The sequence below is a fragment of the Anser cygnoides genome, chromosome 9 (genome assembly GCF_040182565.1).
Source record: "Anser cygnoides isolate HZ-2024a breed goose chromosome 9, Taihu_goose_T2T_genome, whole genome shotgun sequence".
Lineage (NCBI taxonomy): Eukaryota > Metazoa > Chordata > Aves > Anseriformes > Anatidae > Anser > Anser cygnoides.
The window spans coordinates 14954527-14969408 of NC_089881.1; the positions used below are offsets into that span (position 1 = coordinate 14954527).

Below are 14882 nucleotides of genomic sequence, written 5' to 3' on the forward strand. Positions count from 1 at the left end.
TGAGGTTTGTGGGCATTTCCATTTCCCTCTGGCAGCCCACGTGTCTCTGAGAAGCCAGTGTCTTCATCCACGCGGGTCTCTGCGCATCGCTACCGATGGTGAACTTGTCGGTGCTGTTGGCATCAAAGGGGTGCAGATGCTCTGGTTGCTGACAGCTGTCATGATATTTATGATTCCGTATTTACTAGGCGCTCCTTAATATGTTTTAACTGACTTGCTGAACTCTCAGCTATTAGCACTAGCACTGGTAAGTACCCCAAGCCTTATTCTCTGGGAGGGAGCCGTTCGGTGTTTTTATCCCATCGGAAGATCCGGCTCAGTAATTGTGCAGAACATAAAAGAGAAACCCGTAAGTGCTGTAAACAAAGGAAAACTGTTACTCTGGGAGTATGTTAGTTAGATATTTCAGCACTCATAATTAACATCCCTTTCCTAAACTGTGGCACAAACTACTTGCAGAATAGGCTTTTTCTTTTATTGCCGCTCATTTCAGTGACTAAATTTATTAAGTCATTAGGTTTGCATGTGGATGTGTATATTTGCCGTTCTCCTTTGGGTTATAATAAAAGGACATCTTCAGGAAAAAATATATATACATAAAAAGATCTTTATTTATTTATTTGGCAATTTTGAGAATGTTTGTAGGGAAATGACAAGCCATACAAACAAGTGGCCCAGTCCTGGGGGATGCTGAGAGCACAGCTGGGTTTGGGTACGACAGCCAGTGACAGCCTTCCTGCTGCCTGTCACCGGTCCTGCCATGCTCTGGGGACATCAGGGCCTCTCTGCTGCTCAGGGCTTGGCCCAAGCAAAGCAAGGGGCAAGTTGCCCGCTCTTGTGATCGGTACCCAGGAGCACCACGCTGGTGCATAGCGGGGGGCCCTGTATGCACCTCCCAGCTGAGGATGCTCAGGGTGCCGGCAGAGGCGATGCCCCAGCCTGGTACGGGCAGGGGTCAGTGCTTCCCTTGCTTGCTTGGGTGGCTGTGCACTCCTGGAACACCCTGTGCCTCCTGAAGCATCATGTCCACAGGTCTGACAGCAATGTTTCTCCACCAGTGCCTTGTGGAGCTTCTCCGTCCTCACACAAGTGCAAAGGAGAGTCCAATCAAGCTTGTTTTGCTCAAAGCTAAGCTGGGATAGATTTACCTGAGCATGGCAGGTGAAAGATGAGTTAGACTAGAAAAAGTCTGTCCTTCACACATCCCCCCCAGCCCATGTCAGGATTGGGGGCAGAGGCAGCCAGCTGCTCCTGACACCTCCCTGAAGGACCAGACTGGCTCACTTGATACAGAGGATGGCTTGTGCCTGGAAATCCCAACCACATTTCCATCTACAGATGGCAGGAGACACTACTGGGATCAAGGAAAATTAAACATCTTGTTTTTCTAAAACAGAAACAGCTTTTGGGGCAAACCATGGTATCTTACACTCTTCCTGAGCAGGTCTGATGCACTGAAAAAAAAAAAAAACCACCAGAATGCCAGTTACATCCATTTGGCTCCCTTCTTTGATTCAAAATGCCACTGAATGTAGTCTCTGTGATTTTCTGTGAGATAGCTGCCATTTGACTTTTTTTTTTTTCCTAAACTGTGTGATTTCCGATTTCCAATAAAACTGGAGTTAGCACAAACCAGACCCACATTTGTTTTTCAAAGCAGATCTCATTACTCTGCCGTACTGGAACTGCCTTTTGTTCAAGGGGTTGTGCTGAGATACTGAAAACAAGTTGGAGGCAGATGCTAATCATTTTGCATGTAAATGGCTAACATCTCTTTTACAAGTATTTCACACAAGTTTTTAGTTTAACAATTAAAAAAAAAAATCTGCTTTTTCAAATCATTTTCAGTAACGTCTAGAGACATTTAACAAAATGCCTCAAGCTCTGAATCTCCATATAGTGAACAAATAAATGTATTTATTTCCTTTCTATCTGAAGATAATTTAGTCAACGTATTTTGGCATGAAGATAACACAGACAAGTGTATTTATTTTTTCTCCAAGTCACAATCCCACACTTTGATGAGGAGAACTAGTGGCTTTCCTGAGCGAGCTGGGTTCAGGATGGTGCTGCCAAGGGACGAAGAGCACTGTGGAGTTTGTACAGGAAACAGAAGCGTGATTTATTTCTTTGTTTAAAGACTGCAAAAGGCTAATGATTAAAAGACGAAGCCATCTGTACCTGGTCATGTTATTTCTATCAAGTAGGGAGCTGGGAAAATAATTGAGTGGGGTTTGCAATAAGCCTGTTTTGAAAGGTCCCTGCACCAAGTGAGGGAGAGAAGTGGGTGCTGCTGACCCCAGGGCTTATCACAGCATTAATTGTGGAGGAGGATGTCCTTATGGCTTGCCAGAAGCACGTGGGGGACGCAGCCTGAGGGTCCTTCTGCTGTTTTTACCCACCCTGTGTCTGTGTGATGCTGAGAAAATACTGGATTATGGGTCTTCCCATCTAGCACATTTCATCAACACTGAGATTATTTTAAAAACCAAAACAACCAACAGAGATCTGGCTAATAACTGAGTGGTTTTCCACAAACACCTTCAGGTATCTCCAATTTCAGCCCATGCTGCAGTTGCTGCTAGGAGCTTGGTTAGCGTGAAGCCTGATCTGCCCACCTGCGCTCTGCTCTTCCTTCCCAGTTCTCAGCACAAGACAACTGAACCGGCATGTCCCACCTGCTTTGGCACCATTGCCACAATTAATTTTGACAGCAAAGCGTGTAGAGAGGTTCTGCCATTAATATCCCAATAGCCTTTTGTTATGAGTCGCCACAAAGCCATCAGCAAGAGACTTGGGCAGGAACCACTTGACATGACAGCTGGGCCTTGTAAACTTGGGAGGCTTGACATTGGCCACCAAGAAGATATCGATGAAGAAAACCATAAGGGTTTTCGTGGTAAATAGGTTTAGAGGACACACCAAATATCCCCGGTGCTTGGGACAGTGCTCTGTGTCCTGCTTGTCTGCCTCCTCTCTTTTCTTTTACCTGCTTTTCCGTCTCCATCCCCTTGGTTTTTGTGTCAGGTCCTCACGCAGCAGTTGTGTGAAAGATTTCTGGAGCTGAAACCTGTGCAGAGCCCGGGGATTGCTGATTTGGCAGTACGAGGAATTGTGCTGGGGGACAGTGGGAACTAGTTGTTGCTAATGGTGTGGTACGTGTAATAAGAAAGATAATAATAGTGCATAAAACGGCGTTATTTAACTAGAACTTAGCTGTCAAATCGATGGGTTTTCTAAACCTGCCTAATACAGAGAGCTGGAGAATTGGTGGTGGCGGTGGTGCCGTGGTTAGCGTCAGGAGCTGTATGTCAGCTGAACTGGGGGGACGAGGAACTGACCAGGCAACTCACAGAAACAGTTGGGCAGGCTTGTTTGCTGGTGTCATTTTGAGGGGAGCTTAAGCATTTAGTGGAAATTGTTATTTTTGCTTTATTTTTTATATCTTCATTAAATTGATCCCTTTAAATATACCTGCTTTAAAATACAATATTTTGCTGCTTGTTTGGGCAAGGTGGTAGCCACCCCGCCCCAGAGAAAAACTTTTCAATCCTCCTAAAGGGAATTTTATTTTATTAAGACGTTTGTGTTGGTGGAGTACCCAAGGCTTGGGAAAAGGGACTGAGTCGTCCGCTCTGCTTGTAGAGATGCTCTGCTTGTAGAGATGCTCCCCACCATGGGCTTTGCTGCCTGGCTGGGCGCGGTGCCGAGGAGAGCCCCGGACCCAGGCGGTGGTGCTGGGCAGAGCAGGGAGGACTTCGGCTGCAAACTGCCTGAGCCACGTCTTCCAAGGCCAGGCGAAGCCTGGAGATAACGAGTGGATTTAAGGAGTGCTCAAACACGGATCTTTGGGGAAGCTACTTCAAACACCATTTTCTAGTGCTCTAAGTCATCCGGTTCTCTCTCAACTTGCTTCACTCCCTCGTCCTAAAATATTTATACCTCCAGCAAGGAAGGCTCCCAGGGATAGGGCAAAATGACCCATTGGGCTGAAAGTGGTTTTATCTGCGTGGTGCTGATGGATGCAAGCTTCACGTTTGTGCAGCCCAGCTCTGCGCTTTCTGCTGCGCTTTATCTTCTGTGGTTTCAAGCCCGCCTGGTTGCGCAGGTCTGCTGCACACGGGATTTATTGTCGGACCAGCAACACTTTATATAACCCCCGGGGCACTGGGGAATACATGCCTGAGTGTTGCTGAGTGTTCAAAATACGTTCACTCTTAAAATGAGGTCTGCAGTAAATACGTGGCATTACTCCAGATGCTTTGCTCAGACGTTGGTCATGGGTTTTCCATTAGGAAGGATGGGGGAACCTGAGTGGTGAGGGGTTGGGAGCGCATCGCCTGCCCGTAGCAGCACCTGCCTGCACTCACGGGGCTCTGAGACGCCTCCTGCAAAATGGGATTTTGTTTGATAAAACAGTTTTTTCTTGAGAAATGCTTATTCATTGTAGTTTGAGGGTTTTTTGTTTTTGTTTTTGTTTTTCTTCTCAATAATATCATAATTTTAAGGAACCCAATGGGAGCATTTGTTTGGACAGGATGAATTTTCATTTAAGTCTGGGAAAAAAACCATCTCAGACCAATAACTGTGTCTGACTGTGAAGGGTTGGGAGCCCATTGCCAGAGCCCCCTGGCCAGCCAGCTCTTTTCAAAGAGGCTTAATAGCATTTCCCCGTTTTTAAAATCTTGAGAAGTTTGTGAGACACAGCAAGTTTTCCTCCACAGCCAGGCACAGCCTCCTCCTGCAGTCTGTGCAAAGCCAGCACAGGCGGCCCAGGCACAGCCAGCCCCCAGCCAGCAGGCTCAGGAGACACCTGGGACAGCCCCTGTGTTCTGTTCCTGGGCAGGTCAGAGACCAGTTCTCTGTATCTGAAGAAATCCTTAGATATCATGTATGTTTAAAGTGACTTCTCCATTGGTCTTTGATTATTATCATTATTATTTATCTTTATTGAAAGATTTACAGGCGTTGTGCCAGCATCTCCTCCTGCCCCTTTTGAAAATAACTAAGTTGGTTACTTGGTTTGTATTCCCCAAACCCACTTAAATGCCCCTGGTAAGCTGCTTTTTGCCCATAAATATTTGAAGAACCCTCAGTGTTTCAGACAATGACCACTGCACATTTCTTACCCATCACAGGGAAGGTAAGAGCGAAGCTGGGCGAGGCACTGGGAGTAGCACTGAGCAGCAGGGCTGCCTCCTTGCTTCTCAGCTCTCTTGCGTTTTTTGCTTACTATTTCAGCCTAAATCCCTGTTGATGAGACCTGGGAGAACATACACACTTGACAATACTCCACGCAAACGAGGGCATTGCTCTGATGGGGTTTGCATGCTCACTGGGACACAAATTCCTGACTTTTCCTGCACGTTTTTCAAGCCCGTTCACTGTGGGTTGTTTTGTAAACCACAGCTCTGCCTTGTCAGGGAAATAAAGCCTTCCCTTTCAGTGGGGAGTGTTCTGGATGAGGATCATTGCTGGGAGCTGGTGTTGCTGATGCCTGTTGTTTTCTATTGTTAAACCAACTGCAATGCGTGACCACCATGTATCACTCGGCGATGCCTAATTTAGGAGATCAGTGATTAATTCTTGCCATTGCTTTTTCTTCTCTGTCTCCCTCTCTCTCTCTCACTGCAGGATGTTTTCACACCAGAGTGCAAATTTAAAGAATCTGTCTTTGAAAACTACTACGTTATTTATTCTTCCACGCTGTACCGGCAGCAAGAATCCGGACGAGCGTGGTTCCTGGGACTCAATAAAGAAGGTCAAATTATGAAGGGAAACCGGGTGAAAAAAACCAAACCCTCATCACATTTTGTACCCAAACCCATTGAAGGTATGGAATCTCTCCCTCCATCATTGTGGTGTGGAGGGTGGGTGAGTTTGCAGATACAGATTTGGGGCTGCCTGGATGGGGGTGTTGGGAAACAAGACCACAAAGCAAGGGCGATGGTTGTAAAGTTTCAGAGAGGTGCTGGGCTGCACTATTAGTGTTTCATCTACTTGCTTTCCTGTATAATAAACTCTGCACGTCATCCCATAAAAGCTTCTCAGCTTTGGCTTGCTAAAGGATGAGTTTAAAAACCCAGCCATATGAGAAGTTACTGGGAAGGGAAAGCAGCCCTGGATCACTTCTCAACATCAGTCAGTGGGCTTCCAGTTCTGTGTAGAGTCACTAGAGGTAGGGTTTATCTCAGCTGATTTTAGAGTATGGGACTCTGTCAATAGTAACAGGAGGCAAATGGGTCCTGCCAGCATAGCTGGGGATGTGCTTATACATCTACAGGTGCTCATGTTTTTGCTTGTCTGTAAAGACAGGCTTATAAGTCACTGGGGGTAGAGAAAACTTTATCATAGATGTCCACAGTTGGACAAGATGCTCTCACGCCACATCTTCATCACAGCACGAGGCTTCAGTGGAAATAGTGGAGCTGAATTTTTGCCCTCCTGCTACTGCTGACTGTACGCTACTGAAGCGTGCCACAGGCTCATGCCATGACATTTGTTTATGGGCTGGGAACTGGCAAATGGGGAGAAGTAGTGCAGTAAGCCTATTCATTAACAGATATTAACTTGATTTTGGAAACAAGCAAGCATCCTTTTTCTGTTGCTCGGAAATTCAAGAAAAATTCAGCTCGGCATTCACAGGGCATCTGCAGCCTTTGTGCAGAAGGTGGAGGTGGTGGAAGAACAGAGAACAGCACAAGCTTGCTTTTCTTGTGCGGTCGCTCATTATTTTTTCTGTAGCCGGGAGCCTTTTCTTGTTTATTTGAGGCACCAGGGATACTCACTCCCTAAGCCCACTTTGAGTTTTGCTGAGGAATGGGACCTGTTTCAGGCATGAGGTTGGTCACCAGCTTCTCTTCCGTCTCCTCCTCTCCTGCCTTGGGCGGGACGAGAGGCTTCTGCAAGTGCTAGCTTTCCCAGCTGGGTTTCCAGCTCCTTCTGGTGTTTCTTTGCTGTGTGGCTGGGTGTTGGCACTGATCAGTGGGTTCCTTTGAATCCAGATTTCTTTTTTGATGCAGCATGCGTGGCATCTGTTGAATGGCTCAATAGTTGTCTTCTGCATGCATTAAATTAGGATATTCCTTGTGGCTCTCCGCACAGGAAGACTTGCCATAATAGAGGTTCTTGACCCGCAGCGGAGTTCTCATTGCAGCAAATGCCTCTCTGGCTTTCATTTTGAAAAACCCAGCCCAGCCCGAGAGCTTCCCTTTCCTGCATTTGCCTCCTCCCACGCTCGCTTCAATCACAGCTGTCACATAACCTCCCGAGCGAGCGAGCGCTTTGGAAGTTGGCAGCCAAATTAAGGGCTCCTCCACCCCTTCCCTCCTCCACACGCTTTGCAGGCAGCCTCTGCGAGCGCTGCTGCATCAAAGAGCTGGCAGCCGCCCAAGCCGAGGCACGTGTCAGCTTCCCAAAGCATTCAGCTGTCTGGGGCTGTGACTCCAGCAGGAGGACTCTGTTCCCAAGCCCAAGATTCATTGTAGGTAGCAGAGGGTTGTGGGGAGGGCTGGAGTAAAGCGCGCTCAGCTCCACGTGACTTGTCAGTGCCGCATCCATCAAAGTCTCCGTGAGCAGAGCTTGCAAGCAGAGATGTTACAGAACGGGGGCAATTCCTTCCCTGGTTTAACAGCATCTTTCCCTTTGACGTGACTTGAAGGAAGCATTCGAAGCGCTCCCCTGCTATATGTGCACATCCCTTTTGCTGAGCGCCGTGGCATGTCCCAGCGTGTGAGCTCTGCCGCTTATTCAGGCCAGTACTTCCCAGCTTCGACCCGCAGCACGCACCCGGGTTTGCGTTTGCTCAGATCCCACCGCCGGCATTAATACTGCGACGTGATGGCTGGCAGGGTAATGGATGCCAGGGGATCGTGTCCCTTGGGAAGGAGAGGTGTTGTGTACACTGCCAGGAATCACTTCACCCACCACTCCAATGGCAATTATCTCCGAGCTGAAACTTCCCAGTCGTTCGCCGTGTGCAGAAAAATTATGCAGCAGCTCAGTGAAGGGAACCTTTGCAGGAAAAGGAAACGCAAGAAAGCCCAGGCTGCTCACGGAGCTCATTTGAAGCCTGTTGCTCCGTACTGCTTTCTGAATTCAGGGTCCTTCCCTCAGAATTGCAAATGGGTAATAAGCTAATAAATAACTATGAAATATCCTCCCAGGTAACTTCTAAGGACCACATCTATGCATGTGCATACGTATATATGCAGTAGTACCTGTGTGTGTGTGACCTATCACAGCCACAGTTTTATGCTGTGCTAATCCCACAGGTCGCTTTGTCTCCTGTAGATTATCAGGATGCTGGAGCTGCTCCGAGCAAAAGCAACTAGGAAGGTTTTTGTGCTTCGTTGGTAGGAGCGGTTGGTTTTGGTTTAGTGTAGGTAGATTTGCTTGTTTGTTTTTGAGAGTAGCATCGAGCTTAATCAATATAAAAGCACAAAAAACTTCCTAAGTAACAACAGGGGAAACGTTAAGTTCCTCTCCCATCTGTGCACAGGCAAAGCCAAGGCAAACAGCCTGGCAGGCAGCAGTTAATGTACTGTGTGGGGCCACTTTTGGTTAAAAACACACATACGCAACACATTTCTTTTGATATTTTTATTTCTGATCACTGATCATTCGAGCTAAATGAGCCTTTAAAGTGCAGACATATAGATTGAACCAGACTGCACAAGAAATTAGCTTGAGTATAATTGTCACTTGGACACCAAGTAATCTTTTAAAGCAATTTCAATCTCTTTAAGTGTCTGTAGTGATTAGTGCTGGACAAACACTTCTGTCCATGGTGCCTCTTGTTCATTTCCATATTTAAGCCCACCTCAACTAATGGGAGACTTTTCCAGTCACTCAAGTAAGAATTTTATCAGATGCTTATTGTGGATGTGCTCTGCTATTTTTATTTCCTTTTCCTTGAAGACATCACTTCCAGACTGTTCTCTGAAAAGAGCTACGTGTCAGTTCATCTCTCACCTGGCCCAAACCAGGATGTACCTGGGGTGGCAAATCTGGCCACAGAAAGCAGAAGATGACTCTTACTCCCTCTGAGTCAGCAGAGCTGCCCCTAAATCCAAACTCACGGTGCCTCAGCCCTTGTGACTTGGACAGGTATCAGATGGGAAGGTGACCTGGTAATGACTAGTCTGAGCCCTTTACTGCCACTGATGGATATCCACACACAAGAAACAGCTGCCAGATCCTTCCTGGTGTGTTTTCCTGCAGAGACAACATCCCAGTTCTAGTAAAGCAGTCTTCAGATGTTGCAAAGAAGTGCAAGACACTGCTGAGTAGGAAGATGTTGTAGGCCTAATGAAAACACTTTAAAGAGATCATCTTAATCCACACAAAATCCTAGAAGTGCTTTTTTTTTTTTAATTGAAAAAAGAAAAAACACCACAATACTCTCAGTCCTACCTAAACACTGCTCCTCTTTTGGGTTTGTCTCTCAGGCAGACAGGCTGTGGTATGTTTGCTGTTCCACACTAGCTCATTTGTTCATCTATCAAACTCCTAATCATCTTATTAGAGGGCAAACGCAATGTATTCTAACTATGCTTTTGCTTGGCTTTTTGTCATCCTGTGCCGTGCTCCTTACCTGAACAAACCGACTCCATCTGGCAGCACCCCGCACATTTAGCCGCCGGGTAGCCGTGAGCTCAAACGCCTCTGAAACGCATCAGCTGGGATTGGGTTTGGAACACAGTAATTAGAGGCAGAAAACGAGGGTGCATAATCACCTGCTCCCTCCTGCCCCTAGCTGTTGCTCAGACAATTAATTCCCTCCACCGAAGCAGTAGCTGATGCAGCTGCCGTGGCCTCCTGCTGCTGCAGTGACACCCGGGGCCGTGGCAGCCGCCGAGGGGAAGAGGCCGGGCTGCCGAGGATGCCGTGGGGCCAGGCTGCGATCCCGCAGGGCTGCCCACCCGCCTGCTGAATGGCAACGTGGAGAAAATTTGGCTCCTCCTAGCTCCCTAGGACCTGAGGCAGGGAAAGCCGGGTGTATGGGACATGCACTTAATAAGCTTTGCCCTGTGTTCTGGAGGGAGGCAATGGGTTTGTTGGCACCCCCTGAGCCTCCTCCGCTTGCAGCGATGCTGAGTGAGACATGGCAGGGGTCAGGGCACACAAAGGCGGGTGCCTCCCAAACGCAGCCAGCCCCTGATGCCCAAGGAGACCGCACGGGGTGAATTCCGTTTCGCCGTGTGGGTGGTGTGCCAGAGCCGTGCTTGGGAAGCAGAAACGAGGCTGGGCTCCTGTGCCAGCATGCAGATGAGAGATTCGTGTGTTCCTGGGTGACGGGCGGCCCCTCCGTGCCTTAACCTTTGGGAAGGATGCTCATTGCCTTCCCCGTCTCCCTTGCTTGTACCCCCAGTCCCCTTCCTGCCTAACTGCTTGCAAAATTGTTTCCTGGGTATGCCAAAGGCAGGCACCGCTGGTGCGCAGGGAGGCAGAGAACTGAGAGCTGCAAGCACCAGCCCGGGGCCCGGCCCCGCTCTCCCCCTGCCGTTTACGCCCGTGGCTGCGCAGCGGATCAGGCTCGCGGTGCTTTCCAATTACAGCATGAATATGGATGTGTTGATTAGAATCTGGGACATAGGAGCTGATTATCTGATTGAAGCTCCAAAGCATTAGCTTGGTTTCCAGACATTAAGGGCTGTATTTGGCTTGGTGTGTGGGTGTGGGTGGGTGGGAGAAGCGAGGCAAAGCAGGGAGGGGAGTCTTGTTCTAGCCTAATTGCTCATCCTTCCAGAGCTGCCTGGCGCTCTGCATAGCCACAGACCTCCCCGGCGTCCGGGCGTGCCACCTGCCACGCTGCTGCTGGTTCACCTCAATGCAGGTGATGGGGGCAGCGTGTCCCCCCCCCCCCCACACAGGGACCCCAAACTCACCTGTCAGCGAGGGCTGGTGATCCTGAACCACAAAGATTTAGTTTAAAGCTGGGAAAATCTGGGCACGCACGGCAGGCCATTTGCAAACATACCCCCTCCCCGGTCCGTGACGAACAGCTCTGCGTGTGAGTCACGCTCAAGCTTTCCCAGTACAGGGAGTAACAAACTGCAGGCCAAGCGCTTGTGTTGCACAACATGTCACCCTGTCCTCAAAGCCCCACGGGCACCCGTCCGCGTGCATCCCCTCGTGGTGCCGTGCCTACGCACACCGGGCAGCCGCTGTGCACACAGGTTTGCAGCCACCGTGGTGCAGAGGCTGCAGCTCAGCGTGTGTGCAAGCCTTTTGAGACTCTCCAGGCAATATTTGGTACGTGAGGCCATACAAATACTGCGTACCCTCATACTGTAGGGGTAGCTAAATGCTGACGCTACGCCGGTCCTATGCTGCTGTAGATTTCCTGGCGTGGTCTGCTGGCACAGCCTGTCTTGTGCTGAGGCTTTGACAGCGCTGGCTGCAAAGCACAATGTGAGCAGCCTCCAGCCAGGCCCCTTGTCAGTACTTGTATCACCTGCTAGACGGGAAGATAAATATCTAATTCCTGCCTTATTTGCTTGCTAGGTGCAGGGTTTCTTTATTTTTTTGTTGCACATGTTGTTTAAATCTGCAGCCTGATTTGTGGGCCAGTGTAGATGCAAAATCCCAAACTGTGGCTTGAATTTCTCAGCGTGATTCTTTGTCTTTCTGGGCATGTGGGCGAACTGGGGCTGGGGGCTGGGAAGACGAGTTCAATAAGCACGGCTGCCTGGGGGGAAGCTCACCCAGGGGGCCTCAAGCTCCAGCCTGGGACCAGAGAGGTCAGGGTGAAGCCAACACTGGACTCGAGGCACAACTTTGTGTATGGAACAGCTCTAGGGCAACACCGGCACAAAAACCCAGCCCTCTGGGGCAAGCATCACGTCAGAGCTCAAGGTCAGGCTCAGAAGGGATGTGCAGCCTCAGTGTCATCAAAAGACCATACATCTTGGGCTAAGAACCCACAAGGGAACACGCGCACAGGTTTTTCTCAGTCGTTAACTTTTTCCATGTTGTTCTTTAAGCTCTTACTGTCCAGTGCTAGGCCACCTGAGCGGCAGTTTGGGCAGCCGTAAGGTCAGCGCTTTGCACAACAGGAAAGTCACTGCCACAAGGTTGTCGAGGAACACGCGCCAAGGTGTGTGGGACAGCTCAGCAGCCGAAAGGGGACGTGAGCTCACTTCTGTCCTCCTGGCAGGCCGCTGACAGGCTACGTGCTGTCCCTGCAGCACTCAGACCGTGCGGTCCCGCCGGGCAGCTGACGGCGGTCCTGGCATTGCTCATTCTGGCCCCGACACATGGGATGAGTTATTCATGTTCTCTTTTTTCTTGTTTTCGTCAAATAATGATGCTGCAATAACAGTTTGCAGCGCAGCCCCTGCCTCCCAGACATGTTGGGAGGCCCAGCTAGTGCTTAAACTGCTTTGAAAGCTTTGTTAAAGGTGCTCTATGGGAAAAGTCATATTTTTTCACTGCTCACATATTCAATGCAATATCCCGCCTATTAATACACAGTTGACTGCACTTTATCTCTGTCCTGTATTGTTGCACACTGCTATAACTGTTTATCTAGCTAGGAGTAAAATGCAGAGCAATAATGTCATTTGCAGCCTGCCTCTAATTGCCAGGATTTATTTGCAAATCGGGGGCGGTTATAAATATAAATGCTTACATCGCTTTTCTATACATGGCATATTTGTTTCATTTCTTCAGATAATTTTTGAAATTTTGTTCTTGTTGATTACCCGGAACCAAAACCTGATGGGCTCTATCACCCGTGTTTGAGCTCCAGGCAGTTGTTTGTGATGTGACAGCTTTACAAAATGAAGCAGTAGGCAATCAGTTCTTTCATTCCTAATTTTTGTAAAGATCCGGACATGAGATTTAAAGTCTGGACCCATCTCAAGTTCTCCACTCCAAAGTGCCTGCCCTTGAAATGCCTCAGTATTTGCAATGAGCTCATCAGAGCTGCTCCTCTCGGTGTGAGCACCTGCCCCTGGTCTGGCACAGCTCGCGTGGCACGAGGACAGCCACGAGGACATAGTCCCAGTGGTGAGTTAGACAAATGCTTGACGCCGCACAGGGCATGGGGATGTGCCACGGCTTGGGCAGACACTGCCTAGGCTCCAGCAGATTCGTGTTTGGAGGCACACGTCGCTTAGCCAGGGTCTGGAGAGAAGGTGCCCTCCAGCCACTGCGTTCTCAGGCACTGCCAGGTGACCGTGCAGAGCTGGGATGGTTCCTGGCTTGCCGTCACTGAACTCATCCCCACGTGTCTGCTCACAGAGTTTGCCCTGACTGACTGTTGATTTAGAGAGAAAAAAAAAAAAAACAAGTGCGGAGAACAAACCTCAGGTCTTGGCTGAAGGCACCAAGATGGGCTTCAGTCACCACTTCCAGATCCAGAGCTTAACACCCAGAAGACTTGGATGGCCCAGATGAAAGTGTGATTTTGGTTCAAGACGCCAGTTACTTTGTGTTGGAGATTAAGGACTGGGCACCAGGTAATTCTTGGACCTGTTATTAGATGGTATTAGCATCCTGAGACAGTAGCTGATGCCGGTAACTGGAATGTTTATTTTATGTATGTGAATGTAATACTAAAAAACAGTAAAGCACACAAAACCTAGAAAGACTTACCTGTGAGAAAGCAGAAATCCCTTGTTTCTATCTGTGCCGTTGGAAGGATCCAAGTACGGAAGGAGGATCTGGCACGGCAGCAAAGGCAGGTAACAGGTCTTGCTTGAGAACAGGATCTACTGCTGGGTCACTGGGGTTTTCATAAGCCTGTGTGTGTTTGCATTGGGGTGAAAATTTCAGCTCCATACAAAGAACTAACTCATTCTGGTCACTGACATCTGTGACTTCAGGGCTGTTAACGGGTGTCTTTTCTGTTTGCAGTGTGCATGTACAGAGAGCCATCGCTGCATGAAATTGGAGAAAAACAAGGACGCTCTAGAAAAAGTTCAGGGACACCAACCATGAATGGAGGCAAAGTTGTTAACCAAGACTCGACATAGCTGACAAACACCCTCCCTACCTCCAGCTCCTCCCCTCCCACCCACCTTCCCACCCCACCTGGCGAAACCACACTGAGACGACGACAGCTGAGCAAGGCAGGACCTACCGGTAGTGGCTAGGAGTCCGAACTCAAGAAGCTTTCTTTGTGTAGGACGAGGAAACCGAACCCCAGATCTTGCCTGTTGCAACGTTTTAAACAAAACAAAACGAAAACACACACACACACAAAAAAAAATAAGTGAAGAAAAAATGTTTTAAATCAGGACTCCATTAACATTTTCAAAAGCAAACTGTTTGCTCTGTGATCAAAGGGGGAAAAAAATCTCATCTCTGCATAATATTAATAATAACAACTAATAAATATAATAATAATAATAAAGATGTTACCTTTAAAAATAAAACAAAGCTTTTGGAATATTGAACTTAGCATATGATGTGCAAGAAACACAGACCAGGGCGGTGCTTTCTGTCTTATCCTTTCACCTCACGTTCACACCACTGCCGTTACCGTTCCCGTTTCCCTGGGGATGGATGGGATTTTTTACACAGCAGGAACGGTAGGGATGGCTTATGGCTGTGTTTACCCTGCTATCAATAAAATATGGCCTGTCCGAATTAGGAGTCTGACAGTTACAGGCAACAAACTAGCAGCTCTGTATTCAGCTTTTTCCATCTACAGTCAAGCACTGTGCAGTTATTTGTTGCTCGTGTCACTATGCGAGTACGTTTGACCCACGTCTGCCCTTTTATGCCTTTTTATCATAATTATTTATATTTATAGGCTTGTTTTACTGTATTAGTTGCCAGGGGAGTTTTAGAAATGGGGTTTCAGGTCTTGCTGGATGAAATGATCATATTTATTAGGGGAGAGTTAGAAGCAAAGGGGAAGGAGAGATGGA

The 14882-nt window shown here is 48.3% G+C and overlaps 1 protein-coding gene across 9 annotated transcripts in view; it reads left to right on the forward strand.

Annotated features, from left to right (window-relative positions):
• The window catches only part of FGF12 (fibroblast growth factor 12), a 227292-nt gene extending 213117 nt beyond the window's left edge, over positions 1-14175 (forward strand). For all 9 annotated transcript variants that reach the window (XM_067002502.1, XM_067002500.1, XM_067002498.1 and 6 more), the window contains 2 exons: positions 5635-5833; positions 13864-14175. In XM_067002502.1, coding sequence (XP_066858603.1) covers positions 5635-5833; positions 13864-13982 — 318 coding nt within the window. In that variant the 3' untranslated portion in view covers positions 13983-14175. The remainder of the gene's footprint in view (positions 1-5634; positions 5834-13863) is intronic.
• The last annotated feature ends 707 nt before the right edge of the window (positions 14176-14882 follow it).